General features: G+C 43.5%; 1 protein-coding gene and 1 long non-coding RNA gene across 2 annotated transcripts in view; one reads left to right on the top strand and one right to left on the bottom strand.

Annotated features, from left to right (window-relative positions):
* The window catches only part of LOC148188945 (uncharacterized), a 34174-nt gene that overhangs the window by 7440 nt on the left and 10046 nt on the right, over positions 1–16688 (top strand). Inside the window, exon 4 of the long non-coding RNA XR_015777286.1 lies at positions 6483–6616. This is a non-coding gene — a long non-coding RNA (uncharacterized LOC148188945). The remainder of the gene's footprint in view (positions 1–6482; positions 6617–16688) is intronic.
* On the bottom strand, positions 1895–12706 carry fhdc2 (FH2 domain containing 2). The gene is made up of 12 exons (XM_042492783.2): positions 12488–12706; positions 10774–11358; positions 10609–10670; positions 8004–8106; positions 7665–7750; positions 7346–7446; positions 6815–6885; positions 6490–6597; positions 6058–6128; positions 5470–5587; positions 4649–4813; positions 1895–4540 (listed from the first exon to the last, which is right to left on the bottom strand). The coding sequence occupies exons 2-12, from the start codon at positions 11239–11241 to the stop codon at positions 2603–2605; spliced, it is 3291 nt and encodes a 1096-aa protein (XP_042348717.2). The 5' UTR covers positions 11242–11358; positions 12488–12706; the 3' UTR covers positions 1895–2602.

The following is a 16688-nucleotide window of genomic DNA, read 5'->3' on the forward strand; positions in this document are numbered from 1 at the left end:
AATCTAAGTAGATAAAAGTGGCATAACTGGAATAAAAACACAGATAAAACGGGAAAAGGAGCCCAAAACGAATAGATGGAGCAGAGAACAGGTTATTTTTTCCACTTATTGTGCTCTTGGCTTGCAGGTGAATGTATGTCTTGGTTGATTTGCTGTGTTAGCATTACTTTAGTGTACCTGGGTTCTGTGTTGATGAGATACAGGTGTATTTAACCTAACCTAGTGTGCTGTGGGCTTTGGTTTTTACCTAGTGGTGGCAAAACATTTACAGCTTTCATTCAAATAAAAGTAGCAATACTTCAGCGTAAAAATACCCCATTACAAGAAACAAATCCTTGTATTAAATAACTTTTGGTTATTTATGAGAGGGAATAGGGGTGCAAAAGGGGTTAGGGACTTCAAATAAGTTTTTGATCATCAGGGATGAGGGTTTTTTTTCCGTTTTTCATTAGGGGAGGGACTTCCTACTTTGTAAGGTCTTTTTATGGCATTTATTTTAAATATCCTCAGAAAGATCTCTGAATCACACCATTTGTAACAATATTTAATATTTTTATATTATTATGTTTTGTATTTAAGATATTGCTGTCAAATGAGAGATACAAAGTGTGATATATGATAAAGAAACAAATACTAATATTTTAGAGCAGAGTAACCTGAAATGGAAATACTCACATACCTGAAAAACTTCAGTTAATACTCTGGTAAATTCCTCTCACCACAGCTCCTACCAATACTAAAAAGTCCCTAGTCACCCACAAATCTTTGCCTCTCTTAGGTCAAGTAGCAAAGTCATATTGCTAAATTTATGTTTGGAGTTTGGCATGATATTTTTCCTGAAACAAACAGCATTTATTTCCCTAAGTAATGCAAAGATGTGATCAGACAACTTTATTTTCAATGATATGACCACTTGACAACAATTAGAGCTTAAAATACCTTAATTACACCTTGCAAAACATAGTTTGAATAAACTGTCTCTGTGACAACTACTGAAAAAGGATGACCCAAACCATGCCAGCTTCCCATCTAACACTTTAAATCCAGTCAGCCTGTGAAGCAGGCTGGCTGCTTACCAGTCTGTAAACATTTCAAAATGACTCTAAATGCATGAATGCCTTAAGACTCTCTGCTCTTTCTGTTGAACTTGCCACATTCTGGCAATTAAATGCCTGTGTGTCACTGTGGATGCATACATACCCCACATACAAAGGCCTTCAAACAGTCCTGTCTCCTGGACGGCATCCTCTCATTGGTCAGCAGTGGTCTTTGAGCCCATATATCACTTTTTCACCTCCAGACAAGTCATTATTCTCACTAAGCCAGTGCATTCAGATCGATGCAGAATACATGAAGGCAGCTAAAAGAGGGACCACTTTAGACTACTCTGTCCTGCACCCCTGGAGACCCGTTGATGATGTCACCTCTATACACTGAGGCAGGTTAAGAGGCCAGCCCTGACCGACAACCGGACACTCTAAAACACAAAGAGGCACCGGTTTATTGCCTTTCCCAAGAGGTTCTGGCGTCACTGCGGCCTATAAAAAGAGAATTCCCACTGGGACCCTACACCCACAGTCACCCTCCACCCCAACCCCTTGCACCCCACTATTCTGCCAAGAGATTCCCCGGGACGTCTGTAGCATTTCCATGACAACAGCCACTGACAGAGATGGGGGTGACTGTGTCAAGAGATGCAGCAACAGGGAGTTCAGATGAGAGGGAGAGAGAAAAATGAGGGTGACAAGAAGACAGAGGACAGCAAATGCAAGAGCAGCAGTTGATCAGGAAGAGTGGAGACCTTGAAAGTGACAGCTCTCAAATCAAGTGTATCAACAGCACAAATGGGAACTTTTTAATTTAACTGAGGAGCCCTGTTCTCAGGGACAGACGCTTTGATTCAGAACATCTTTATTCATTTTCTCTTTTTTATAAATCCAAATAATACAGCGAATAACAACCAATGCTATTCAATAAAGTTATAGAATCTTTTGATACGAAATAAAAAAAGGCAAAAATTACAGCAATCATCTTCTTACGGCCTCTTCTTCAGTTTGTAAAGTGCATCATAACAATGAGGCCTCTCAACAAGAGGATAAACAGTTCATATTGTACCGAATTCAGTTCGGCCAACTGTGAGAACACAATGATCGCTTAGCGGTGGGGTCACAGCATTCAAAACATTTGGACAAAACTACTTTCTTTCCATGCAAAAGAGATTAAATCAGTTTCCCCAAATCACCATGTCACTTGGTTGTGTTTTACGGTTTTGCTACTGCTCTAAACATGAATAGTTACTCGAGGGTGGGTGGTCTTGTGGTGTCCTACTGCCTGCAAAGGACACAGGAGGGTGTAAAAAGAGGTAGGATTTATTCTGCTATCTGGTGAAGCACATGACATAAATTGTCCCAGAAGCTCCCAGTGCAGCTCTCGCTTACATGTATGGAACCTAAACACTCAGAACTACATGCATATTTCATAAAAGTTGAATTAAGATGACCTAGAGCTGATTAAGAACAGAAATCTGACTCACACTCACCACTCACACTGTTATATTGGACTGAAATGAAAAATTTGAAAAAACTGCACGCATTCACTAAAATCACCTCCACAGTGGCGGAGCGGCAGTAGCTCGAGGCATTTTGGGACCAGGTATCCGTGAAGCTGTGGGAATTTTAGAGCCCGCAGGAGAGGAGATTGTGCTTGTTGTCTTGGCAGTTTTATTTCGGGCAGCGGATATAACAGCTGTTCGTATGGTCTTGGCTGTGGCGGATGACGGGCTGTGGGCGGTGCGAGGCTGGGACGGTGCCTGAGTCTCAGAGTTTGGGGCGAGTCGTTTTGACACACGGAGAGGACTTCCTCTGATGAAGGCTGGCTGGGTGATGCCTGAGACCTTCTCTGGTACAGATCTGTCTGAGGTCCTGCGGGTTAAGGTTGGCTTGCCCGGAGTCTCACTTACAGTCCTCTCCCGTGTGCTATTACTGCGTTTCACCTCTGTCTGAACAGCAGCAGGTCGTGCGACAGGAGACGAGCGCATGGATACACTGCGAGGACTAGACAGCCGGCTGGGAGTAGTTGGGTTAGCAGGAGCTGGGGCTCCATTTGAAGGCTCAGTTTTGGAGCGCACCCTGGGAATACCCGTGCTATTGGAAGGTCCTGCACGCGACACAAGTCCCCTTTTGGCCCCTATCCCACTACGCACGGGGATCTTCATGGTTCGAGTCTCCTCCTTTGATGTAGGAGACCCTGGAGTTGTCCCCGCTCGGACGTCACCCTCCCTCTCTTTCCTCCACTTGGAGCAGAGGCTCGGCGCAGGTCGTGGGAGTGGGGAAGTTGGGGGTGACAAGGCATCATAGGATCGAAGGCCTTTCACCAAAGTATGGCACTCTAATGTTTCACCCACACGCGAGAAAGGCCTTGCCGTGTCCCTCTCAGGACTTGGCAAGTCGGAGTACTCCTCTGGCTGTGATTGGCTGAACTCTGGTAGACTGGAGGGCATCCAGTCCTCCTCCGCAGGTGTGGACGCCACTTCTGTATTAGTGTGCTTTGTTAAACCTGCATCAGGTAAAGGCATCACAGCACTTGTTATAGTTGGTGTCTCTGGTTGTGACTGGACCCGCTCTTGAGTTTTTACGGGTGATTGGCTCTCAGATCTCTGGTACCTTAACGATCCAGTCCTGGTCACACTGTGAGAAAGTATTCCGCTCGTATGAAGAGAGTGAGGTACAGACTCGTCAACACAAGAGTTATTAGATTTACTCTGAACAGGCTGAATGCTGTCTGTGACCAGCAGGCCAAACCTGTGTCTGTGAGTGGGGATCTGGCTTTTAACACAAAGGGCAGGTTTATCCGTGGTGGGTATAGCAGCAGAGTTTGTGCAGGAATTTGGTGAAGACTCAGTGGTCATCAAAACCACTTGTTCATGTGAAATCTCAGCTTCTTTTCCAAGTCCTGTTGTCTTTGATAGGTCTTGTAACATGTAAGAAATACTCTCAGTCCCATGCTGCTTGACTGTGTAACCACGTCTTTGCTGAGAGTGACTAAATGTAGCAATGTGCGAATCCTGAACTGCCACCATGCGGGTAGTTGCTTGGCTGTGCTTAGACCTGCTCCCTCTACCTAGAACAGGTTCTTGGTCGATGGGGGAACATGTGCCGTCCGTCTCTGGGGAGCTACAAAGCCCAGCAGTGGTCTCGTGGTCAGAGGAGCTGTTGGAGTGATAACTGGTGGACGTGGGGCTGCTGCCAAGCTCAGGGAAGCTCTTGAGTCCGGGTGGGTTCTGGTGATGGGAGTCATTGTGAGGGTGATGGGAGTGTCTGCGGGACTCTGAGCTTCTTAGGCTTCGCCGACTCCAAGTGTAGCTCAAGTTCTTCTCCAGGAGTTTCTCCAGCTCGTCTTGGTTCTCCTGACTCTGAGGCTCTCTGGCAAGGCTGAGGCCGAGGTCCAGCCCTGTGCAAACAGCCAAAGAGCGACGCTTTTCCCCGATCTCACGCTGACGCTCCAGACGCCTCTGCTCTTTCAATTCCCGCTCTGCATTCTCCTGTAAAGAAGGAAAGAACAATTTAGTTGCCAGCGACTCTCTGATCCATACTATTTCTGAGAATGTGCATGTTTTTCTAACAGATATTTCCATCAATGTAAATCTAACCTGAACAGCTTTTTGGAAGCGGTGGCAAAACGAATGGAAGACTCTGCAAGCCTCCTCTAGTTTGAATGTGCTGTCATCTTCACAAAAGAACTCCATCAGAGCCTGACTGGACATCCTCATGCCTTCCACTTCATCCTCTGCCTCCTTCAGACGCTCCTCGGCCACCTGAACACAGAAATAGTTTACACAGTCAACTCTGGAAACAAGCCATTAGATAATATCCTAATAGAAGGTGCACACAGACCTGGAAATTGTTGTGGTTCCCTCAACAAGAGGCCTGTGGGGTTTTTCTATTGGATTTTGGATTATTTCAAAAACTAAGCTCCCTAGCAAACAAAAGTTTATGATACTATCATGTTTTGTTCAGCAAGATGATCCTAACAAAGGAATGTCACTTTCATGATTTTTGAAGCATGAATGCAACTGCCAGCAGTAAAAAACTAACATTAAGCTATAAATGAGCTACACTGGTCACATGACTTCCACAACAAGGCTGCAAAGCCATCTTCAGTGTCATGATGCTCTTTTGTCTCATTTAGCCACTTGATAGTGATCTTTTTTAAGATGCAAAAAGCTTCCAAGTTCACAGGTGGGGTATTTACTGATATATTTTATGTCTGGAAACAAAACATTAAAAAATTCTTGTTTTAAAAAAAGCTTGTTTTAACCACAGACCCTATGTCGGGCATCTAACTAAGAACCCATTCAAAACCCCATCAAGTTCAATCTGAGGGAACCAGAAATGCAAAAATGTGAAATCATTTCTGCACTTTAGGACTCATTCCTGCAGCACTCTATACATTTCAGACCACATTTCATACCTCTAGGAAAGGTTGTGTCTGTTGCTGAATCTCTGCTTCAGTCTGGATGTTTGCCTTGAGGGCCACCACTCTGCTTTTTAACTTGGATAAGTCCTCCAGCACAGACTCTTCACTCAGCCTGCAGAGAAAGACAGGATGCAATTATAATAAGAAATAGCTGTGCAACATGTCTTGAGAAAGGTCTCACAACCCAAAATCGGTAATAAAGGAATGCAAATAATCCAGATATCCCATTAATTTAAATGGACACCATGCACAAAGTTTGCACTGCTATGCAGAAAATTCTTTACTTTTAAAAGAAGAGTAAGGGAAGTCATTCTTCAACACCTTACAGATTAACTCTCCCGGAGTGCTAAAATATTGGCTTGAAGTATCTGTGTTGTCATGACCCACTTTCACTCAGGCAGCCAGCTTTTGCTAACAGCTGGGTACCTTGTTCTGATACAAGAATGCAATAGATTTATATTACAGTATGTTTGTTTTAGCAGCCTGTTGGGGTGTACTGATGTTGTTAAGCAGGACTTGTATGTTTCCCTCAGACACAGTTGCTGTAAAACTGTAAGATCTGAGTTTTGGGAAGAGACTGACCTGGAGGCGGAGCCAACATGGCCTATTTGGCTGGGAAATGACAGTAAACTCTGGTCCTTTTTCACAGCTTCCTGTGGAGACAAACACAAATGATTATCCAGCTATTGTTTCAAAAGAAGCAACACGTCATTTGCTAATGTTGACAAAATCATATGCTCGGCGGAGCAGTCTGGCTAGAGAGGCTACTGTTCTCTAAACACTTTGTGGTCAGAAACTATTGTTCCTTGCAAAAACAAATTATCTTCCCCAAAATGTTTAGAATCAACAATATCAACACTTTTTTTTTATTTACAAGACCAAATACCATGAACATCCTCTCCATAAAGACTACGGTTCAAATTTTAAAAAGCAGATAGCTGGTACATGCAAAGTTTTTTCCCTTACTAACTGGATATTATAGAATATTCTTTTTTCTTTTTTTCCAGATCTTACCATAGCTACAAAATGCAGTAGATTCATGCCGGGCTTGTTGGCTTTGGTGTCAGCCAATTTGAGCAGCGATGAAATTCGGAAACCAGCGGCATTCCCTGCATATCCACCCTGAGAAGCCACATACAAGGTCAGAATAACACACACACACGTGACAACTTTAAACAAACAATGATACAAAACCCAGGTGCGCAGTCAGAGTGACGCCCCTGAACACACACCCAGACCCCTTGCGGCCGGTGTATTGTACACAGATAAAAAGGACTGATTCCTTTTTGTTGGGCTGAAGAAAAGAAATTAAAACAAAATAAAATAAAGAAGCACTCACGGCGTTCATGTAGTTCCCTGCTTTCAGCACCAAACGCAGGATGCAGTGTAATTCAGGACAGCTCAGCAGTTCTAGGAGAGAAGACGGAGATTCAATATTTTGTCTCAAGGTTGAGGAACAAGGATGTATGTGTATGTAGCCGCCATCAAGGCTTTACAGTGACTCAGCAATTTGTTTTGAAAAAGTGACACTCAAGCCGGCCGGTGAACAAAACTTTTCTAGTAAGTATATAATATCCAGTTTCACTTAAATCATTAAGCTATTCTGAATGCAAAGGAACTGTTGTTATTTATGAGAGGAGAATGCAAAAAAAGGCATTTTTATTTAAAAATCATCAGAGTTACACCATTTATTATGACCAGAAACAAAGTCACACCACAGCCCCCCTTTAGCTCTGATTAACAACAAACGGTCTCTAATCACATTTGCATTCTGGGTACAAACGTAACCCCTCTGGACTAATTCTAAATAGAGCATTTAAAAGGGACCTTTATTGTTGTGGTGTACACAACTCCCTGCTGTTAACTTTACCTCTGGCCGCCTCCCTCAGACATCTGGCCGCCACACACAGAGAGGTCACAGCAGGGTCAAACTCTTGTTGTAGGATCATGGCATCCAGACGAAGCCGAAAGCTAAATGAAAGAGGAAAATAGGGGGACGGATAGATGGGTGAATGGACAGGGGTGAGTGATGGCGGAGTCAAAAAAGGCACTCCTGATCAATCATCACTTAAACAAGCACATGTCATCACAAAGTGAAGCACATGAGCAGAGAGGAGTTTTAACGCTACATAAAAAAAGTACGGGGGATGTTTATGGTCATTTTATCCGATCTGGGACTGAGAGTGTACCTGGGGACTTCCACTAACAGCAGCAGGAAAAGATCCGGCTCTCCAAGCAAGCTCCGCTCCCCACTGAACCTCCTCAGACGGGACTCCTGAAAGAGAACAGATGCTACGTAAAATCTGAGAAGCAGATTCGATTTTAAAAAAAACCCAACATGCCGTTGACAGTCAATTCCAATATCTTTCATCGCGGTCCGTCTCCGGAAACAGACCACATCATACGACATGGTGTAATGGCAAACTTTTGATCATCCTAACCAGAGCCAGATGATGAGTAAGATGGGAGGGAGGGGGATGGAGGGGGCTGTCACTGTTGTATTTGTATGCCAGAAAAGGGCACTTTACCTCCTCACTGTCAGGCAGCAATTTGCAGAGCTCTGTGAGCTTCTCTGCTCCGTAACGGTCCCCAGCACCATGCCTGATATCCTCAACTATCTCCTTAGCAGGCCTGTGGAAAAATGACAACACACATGGTTTTAATGTGACATCATTGTTAACATGTGATGGGGGTTTTCAGCCCGACACCCCACCAAAGAAAACTCAAGTAACGAGCAGCTCTTTGTTTTGCCTTGATCACACAGTGTTTAGGCTTATCCCGTTCTTATCAGTCAGAGTGTTGGGGAGAGAGGGTTAGTTGACGCCACACTGGCGACACAAAGTGGCATATCCACTGGGTAAATAAAAGGCAGACATGCAGAGAAAACGTCTAAAGGGCCTTGGGATGTCAAGGTGAAAGAAGAGAAACTGAACTGACTGTTTGACCTCTGGCTTACTTTCTCTGAGTGACACATCTGCCCAGCAGTTTTCCATTATCCCCCTCCCCTCCCCCTTCATGTTACAGCCCATCACACATGCTCATACTCCATTATGTGCATGCTACTGTGTGCGGCTTTTATTCTCTAACATACTCTCCTCATTCATAGCTCACCATTCACATCCATACTCAATTCTTGACACACTTCAGGATCTACATATGAAGTAATCTCGGACAAAATATTTTTTGTAAGAACTCACTTTCAAAACAGAAACTCCTACTGTTTGTTATCTGTCCCAACTAGTTCAACTGATAAAGTGCTGAGTGAAATAGTCTATAAACGGAACTATTGCTTAATAAAAAGATCTTGAAGCGACTGCAAAGACACTGACAATACAAAACCATATTTTGTTTAAACTACGCCCACAATTCAACGGTAGCCCTGCCTGTGTTTAGAGCGGCAGGCAAAAAAAGCTTCCAACAAGACAAATGTTTGTATGCACAAGAGACATAATGGCTTTCCCTACAAGTCTTGACAGATCTGGTTTAGAAAAGAAACGCTCTTTAGTCATCGTGAACACTTCACGCACACGTGGAGGCATGACAATAAAGCAACTCAGCACTTCTTTTCCACATCTTTGCATGATACTTTCTACCTCGAAACACTGCATGTGACATGATTTCCAATATCAGAACATTTCAGCCATTAAACTGTGTGCTTTAATGCTGATTAAAAAGCCCCATTCATTACAAGAAGTGAAGTTTTGTTTGAGCCATGCAAGCATGCTAAACAGGCTTTAGTGGATGGATGGCTATGACAAACCACCAGCAGGGTCTCTCTCTCTGTAGGGGGTGGCTGTAACATTAGAGACTCTTAAAGGGCATCAGCAGGTGTCGACTCTGACTCCTCAGGCTATACCCGGCCACTCACCCGCCACCCTCCCCTGCACCTGTCCACTGCTATATACTTGTGCATCCCCTCCCCGACACCAGACATCCTCTCTGCCGATGAGACTTCACACTTCTGACACACGCTCAGACACCCGTCCATCTTTGATATATGGCCACACACTCACAGCTCAGCTCAAGTGAAGTACTGTTCCCTGGGGCATACTTGTACACACTTCTGTTTCCTGCTCTTAAAGCTACTTCTGAGTTTTGACTTAAAATGACCACCAAATGGAGACAAAAAGGCCAAAAGCTGAAATTGTTCAAATGCATCACATTGTTTGGAACCGGGCTGCAATTTAAGATTATTTACATGATTGATTAGTCTGCCAACTGATTAATTGTTAATTAATCAGTTGTTTGGTCTATGAAATAGGGCTATGTAATATATTGATATTATAGCAATATTCTGATATAAGACTAGAAATTGTTTGAGATTTTGGATACTGTAATATCATACGTTTTGTTTTTTCCTGGTTTCCTGTATTTGACATTTACTATTTGCTATGTAAAGATATAGCAGAGTAATGGCGTCCTGAGCAGAGACTGACGTCACGCTACTTCTGTGTGTGTTGTAATCAGAGCTTCTCAGAGCTGTGGTTTGTTGTGGTAAGCACGCACGTATGGTTGTGCATGTGTGTATCTTATTGGATAGCTCAATGCAGCTGTTGATATCATGATGGCGGAGTCGTTGAAACGTAGCATCCACCTTCCAGTCCCCCCCCGGTTAACACTGTAAGCACTGTTGCTGTTGTTTAACGCTTTATATCGAGTAAGCACCGTTAGCTGCTGGCTCAGCCACCTTCATGTTGAGAACCACAACATTTTTCCAAACAGAGGTCATATGATAATATTAGTCCTGTGTGAATTAGTGCTACAACTAACTATTATTTATCTTCATTGTTGATTGTTGATTATTTTCTTAATTAACTGTTTAGTTGATAGGACCATGAGATGTCAGGAAATGTTGACAAAATGGTGATTAATGTCACAATTGACATCAAGGTTTGTGGTCAACAGTATCAGGATATTTGATTTTCGCCAAATCACCCAGTCTTACTATAAAAGTTCAAAAAATAGTGAAAGGTCATGTTTAGTCTGACAAACAGCCCAAACCCAAAGACATATAGTTTACAATGATATGAAACAAAATTAAAAATAAGCAAATCCTCACATTTGAGAAGCTGGAACCTACAAAATTTGGCATTTCTAATTCCTTTAGCTCTAGTAAGTAATAAAGAGGCTTACATCTTGAACTGGCGTAGAAATATCCCAATGTTCATACTGCGTTTGGAGTCCAACAAGGAGATCTGTGAAGAGGGAAATGACACAATTAAGAGAAAGAAAAGTGCAAGAGATCTCAGAGCATTTGTAAATGGCTGAAATATATCTCTGCCATCTGCATGATCTGACCTCTTCTGAGCTGTCCTGGGGGGACCTGCAGCGCAGCAGAGCAGACCGCCGTCTCAGGGTGCTGGTTCTGTCCTGAGGCTTACTGTCCTTCTGACCAAACAGCTCATCCAGAGAATGGAGGTCAATGGGGAACTCATCCTCGCCCGGGCCCGCCCCGCTCCACACGCTCTTCCTCCCCTCCACCTTCTCTTTGGGGATGCGCTCCCAGTTTAGCTTCCTAAGTCGGCTCCGACGGGCACTGTCCGCCCGGCTAAAGGGTGAGGAGGACACAGGTGGAGGCGGGGGCGGAGGAGGAGGGGGAGGAGGTGGTGGTGGAGGTGCTAGGGGAGGCGGCGGAGGGGCGACCAGCAACGGACGCGACTCCATGGCTGTCACTTCAACAGTGTCAGGGGCGACGGCGAGAGGGGCAGGCTGTGTTCCATGAAAGGCACGAGATTCCTTGATGGCCACTGTCAGGTTGATGAGCATAGAGGCTGTCTGGGTTCAAGAGGGAGGGGAGATGGCGGGTGAGACGTCTCTGCTCAGTCAGTCAGTGATGTCTCTTCCAGTTTTAAGTGAGCTCAAAGGTCAAAAGATAATTACAGCCTAGGAAACAAAACAAAAAAAAATCTTATCTTAGACGTTATTGAACGCACAGAGAGAGTCATGGCAGGGTTTTGTAACAGCAAGTCATCCCCTTAAACTGAGGCCGATGACCTCACCTGAGCTTGTCCAACACCTGGCCTCACTTCCTTTCATTAGCATGACGCCAGTGACGGAACAAGTAGTTGGGAGCTAAAAAATGTAACCCCTGTTTCAACTTTTAGTGGAAGTTCAAAACAATCTGTGGAAAGTACTAGCTGAGCACCATGAGCTCTCCACCCTCTGTACCCTCTGTTTGAGCAGCTTGTCCTATCCTGTTCAGTTTCACCTCAGTGCACACATACACACACACACACACACACACCTTTCCCTTCTAATTAGAATACATGGAAACACCACAGGCAAAAGGAGCCACAAAGATGACAAATAAAGGTTTGCAACTTCACCAATCATGACTTTAAACACTCTCCTCGTTATGGGAGGTTAACATCTGAATGCTGGTTGCACACACATGCACCAGCAGGTTTTTTTTATCAGGATTAGTGATGCAATTAGGAATGACTCAGAGGTTTCAGGTGTCTGGTTCAAGGAAAAGTCTTTAATCATGACATGGCTTAGTATCTGGCCGAAAACACATCCTCTCGCGCTCTAAACATGAATCACAAATTTTGTGGAAACTTCAGGGGTGCACGTGATAGACAGGCTGTTCCACGGAGCGCCGCACGAGGGCGCAGCAAAAACCCCAGCCGGTGATCTCACCCTCCATCATTTAATGAGATCCGTATCTTGACAAGCGAAAAGTCACTTGATAAATCTTTTTGTTTAAAACTTGTTGCCCAACATTTTGCGAGAAGGGTGAAAATTAACGGAGCTTATTATCTAATGAAAACGAAAGGTTAACATCAGCTATGATAACTTTTAACTGAATAAACGTTTGGATTTTTGATGTTGACATTTTGTTTAAGTTAACAAAACGCCGTTTCTCATTACCCGGTAATTTATCCCGGATAAAAATTTTTTATTTACCTCACATTAAATGTCATGCCTTTCTTAAAAGTTGACACAACATTGTTCAAGTAATTCTCATATCTGATTCAGGACAGCCCAATAAAATTCCTATTATTTCACTTACCTGCTGTTAACGGCTACTCCTCAGTGACGTAACCCCTCAAACACCAACCCGAGCTCGCGGTCTCATTGTGAAAACTTCGATAGATTAACGTTTTAACTCCAGGTTTTGTTTCCTGTATCTTCTTTATCCCGATGACTTGTCCCGCTCCACTCGCTGTAGTCCTCTTGTCTTTCTCAACTTGCAGGGAAACTTCCACACAGTCCATCGCGAACGCGCAGATGCGCGCGCCCGCTCGCTGATATGCCAGTATCCTCCCAGTTTTCCCATGAGCGGATTTAGGGTTTTCAGGTGGGAGTACACTCGATCATAACTCCACTTTAAGACCAGTTGTTGTGAAGTCTGGTATGTTTACCACGTTGACAAAAGGTTAAATAATATTGTTAAAATTCTCAACACAATCAATAACCCAATGATTAAAATTCCTGTATTGTTTTTAATCTTTCAGAAAAATTGCTTTAAAGCAGAGATACTCAACTTGTTTTGCCTTGGGGCCACTTTTGCAAAGTTGCATTTGGCAAGGGGCCAGTCGTAGCAGCCCTTAACAGGTATGGTACACACAGGAGTGTTTTAAGGACTTTTAAATAATGATAAACAAGCCCTATTCTTATGTTTTTTTTCAACGCACTCTGACACCTTATTTTCATAAACCAAATTTAAAAATCCCAGTATGAAGCTATTTATTTTTTATTTTATTTTTTATCTTTTAAAAATGGTCTGGGGGGGCCTAGCACCCTATTGCAGGCCAGATTTGGCCCCATAATGAGAAAATTCTCATTATTAGTGACACAGTGAGGCTGTTAAAGGAATACTTCACCCACAAAATGACCCACTGTTTATCAGTCACATCGTGTTGCCTTGAAATCGTAAAGAATACTTTAATTTTCTTGCATGCCTCCACAGAAAATGGAGAGCATATTTATTTGTTGATTTGGGGCCACAATATCATAACTGCCTAAACAGAAAAAACACAAGACTGTCATCGACTGTCATCATGTTGCTAAAAAGCCTGAAATAAGTCTCAGGTCCTCCTGGCACTCAGTCAGGCTGTAGGCTGTAGTTGCTATGGGGTGCAAATGTATAAAACGGAAACAGCATATGTGGACTCTGTGTTGTGGGTGTTGACATGTGTTGTGGTGGGTGCCAGTCGTTTGTTGACGTTTGGGGACTCAGTTTCTTAGCTTGCAGGCTGTTAGTGCTATAGCAGACAGAGGAGAGACGAGGCAGTCAAGAACATGCGAACCATCTGTCCCAAGTCCTTTTCATAGAGGTCAGTCCACAGGCTGCAAGAGACAAAAGGAAGAGTAGATGTCTAGGTTTTTAAGTTATGCTACGATCTGTGTGCCCTATGGCAATAACAAACAATTAATAATGGTAAAAAGTCACATACTAAACCTTTGATTGCATGATACCACATACAGTGCCTTTGCAATAATGTTTGTACAGATAAAATTGTACATGAAAGCTTGCTGTCAGGAGCTGTACTGACAACCTGATAAGTCTCTATTTCAGGCTGATCATCATGGGCAGAACTCTGATCTGTAATTGGTGCAGAAGGCCTTGATCAAGCAAAGAGGAGTATGTTACTGAGAACCTGAGAGAGGGAGCAGATGGCTATCAGACATGGGAAATGGTGTCCACATCTCCTCCCTGAACCATGAACAGGGCATAGGTGAAAGCCAAGAGACCAGAAGTCCCTCTAGGGTGCTGAAATACCGCAGGTGCTTGGATGTAGACCCATAACACCGACCTTTCATCTAAGGTGCTGGAGTGCTCCTGGCCCATGTCACCTGGTGCTCCCGAGTCCGGCTCAGGTTGCCCCTTTCACAGGCGGCGCTGACAGGCAGTCATCATCACTTCTGGGCTCTGCAGTAATTAGGGGGTTATGACCCCAAAGATCTGGCTATTGTTGTGCCAGTGCAGCAGGGCATGTTATAGTGTACCCGTGCCAGAATAAACCTCTCTCAGGAAACTTCACTTTCTATTCAGTCACTCACTCTTCAGAGTACAGTGCACTCCTCAGAATACAAGGAAATGCCACTGGTGAGACACGGCAGCTTTATAGTCCATAAAAACCTGAACAACTCTGTACAATTCCACACATTATGCAGGCATTCATGCAACATGCACATTGCGACATTGATTAATGAATAGTAAGGAGTTAACTTGGCATCCTACACTTGTTGTACCAAGACAGTTAAATTGCAAGGAGACAAAACAGTCTGTGATGTGTTTACAGGCCCACTCCCAGCCGGTGCCCCCCTTTGCATAACAGTGAGCTTCAGAGCCTGTGCTTCACTCGGCCCATTCTTTACTGAATGAATGTGCATGAGGGTGCTCATGTGTAAGATGTGTGTGTGAACCTGTGTGAGTGTGAACCCATGCATTCAAGTTAAATTGCACTGCATAGACATACAATGGAGAGAAATAGTTTCTCTGGATCAATAATTCAAGAAAGAAAATTGCAACAAAGCATGACATTTCTTCAGTGCCTTGAGGTAACCTGCCACCTTTTCCTCAGAGTGAAAAAATAAGGTTTAACACAGCAGCGGAAAGTTTGCAGGAACTCAGCCCTTAGTTTGCAGCCATACACCCTTATCCCTTCTTAATCTCACTTTGAAGTCCAAGAAGGGTTACGTAAAGGTGAAGGCTATTAGCTCCCTCCTCCCCTAACTAATACACACATAATCATAGCCGGAAACACACATGATCAAAAACACACAAAAATAAAGTTTGTTTGACACGCTGCTTTTGCTACGGTGATCAAATTCTATACAGAGACCTCTGCTGCAATTGGCTTTTCACACTGCAGAAAATGAATCCGGATGTAAAGAAATCAATACAATAGATTTTTTGCCCAGATGTCCCATTTATACAGCGTGTAAAAGTGGCTGTAAAACTACTCCATGTGAAACTATTGATATAACCATGTAGGGGGGCTTAGTGTTATTCTGCCAGTCTGGTTGGCCTTCTGGGTATTGGCCATATCCATGTTGGAGTAAATAGGTCAATGTGACTGCGGCTCTGCGGGGGTACACGTAGTGTGTATGTGAACACAAAAAAAAACAAAACTAAAAAAAAAAAAGAAAATGCATTCAGGCATGCACCTGGGTCTGATCCCAGACTGGGACAGTAGGTCTGGGGAGGTATTCCTAATCAAACCCAGCTTCCTTAGATCTCTCTCGGTTTCCCAGCTGCACTCAGATCACGTGCAGTTATCCAGAACAGCCTGACAAGGATCTCTGGCTTTGGTCAGACCGCCGACCTGATAAGGAGAGACAGCAAGAGACAGACAACACGGAAATTCAGCGTCTTGACCTCTTTTTTTCTCAAATACTCTTGCACACAAACACATGTATGCACTCACATATGACTGCTCCGCATATGAGAGAACTTATCCACTCCCACACATACATATGTTACACATGATGACACAAAGGCTTCCACACACTGCTGCTGCACAATGTGACTTTGGGGGTTCACAGACAGGCCATTAGACAGTGATACAAACATTATGGAGACAGAAAGATGAGAGGGCTGTGAGTCAAAATTGCCTTGCTATGAAGAGCTATGTTTGGAAGCTTTCGCTTGTTGTGGTTTTCATCGTTTTGTCAGAACATGCATGTCTGTTTAGACATCTTTTTTCCTCTTTCCTTTTTTTCCTCACCTGTTTTTAGGCTTCCTGTAGATTGATTGTTGAAGAATTTCCACTATGCACTTTTCTAACAGTATTAGCTGCAGCTCCAGCTTTATTATTGATTGAGAGAGAGGCATAACTGAACCCTGTACCTCACTTTGTTTTTTTTTTAGAATGACTTATGTGTAAAGCTTTGCTGTGTTTACCAAGCTGTCTATTTTAACATTTTTAACATTTGATCCATGCACACACTCTTGTGTCTGTTGTTATGAAGTTCAAGGAGAACACCAACTAAATTAAGAATTTCAGTGTATTATTTCCGTGGCCTCGAAAAAGTTTAATCAATATTCATGAACATGAGTTATTCTCTCTCAAAGTCAGAAAGCAGAGAAGTAAGTCTCAAACTTGTGAAATATTCAATCAGAACGGACGTAGTTGCTATAGACATGACACACCGTCTTTTCTAGTCGCATTGGTAAACTACAGTATGTAAACTGGCAGGATTTGAGAATGTTGCAAAGTGGCTCATATCATCTTGTCAACAAATTTGAGTTTTACCACTCTAGT

Source organism: Plectropomus leopardus, chromosome 8, assembly GCF_026936395.1.
Source record: "Plectropomus leopardus strain MGB_pleo_1.0 chromosome 8, ASM2693639v1, whole genome shotgun sequence".
Taxonomy (NCBI): Eukaryota; Metazoa; Chordata; class Actinopteri; order Perciformes; family Serranidae; genus Plectropomus; species Plectropomus leopardus.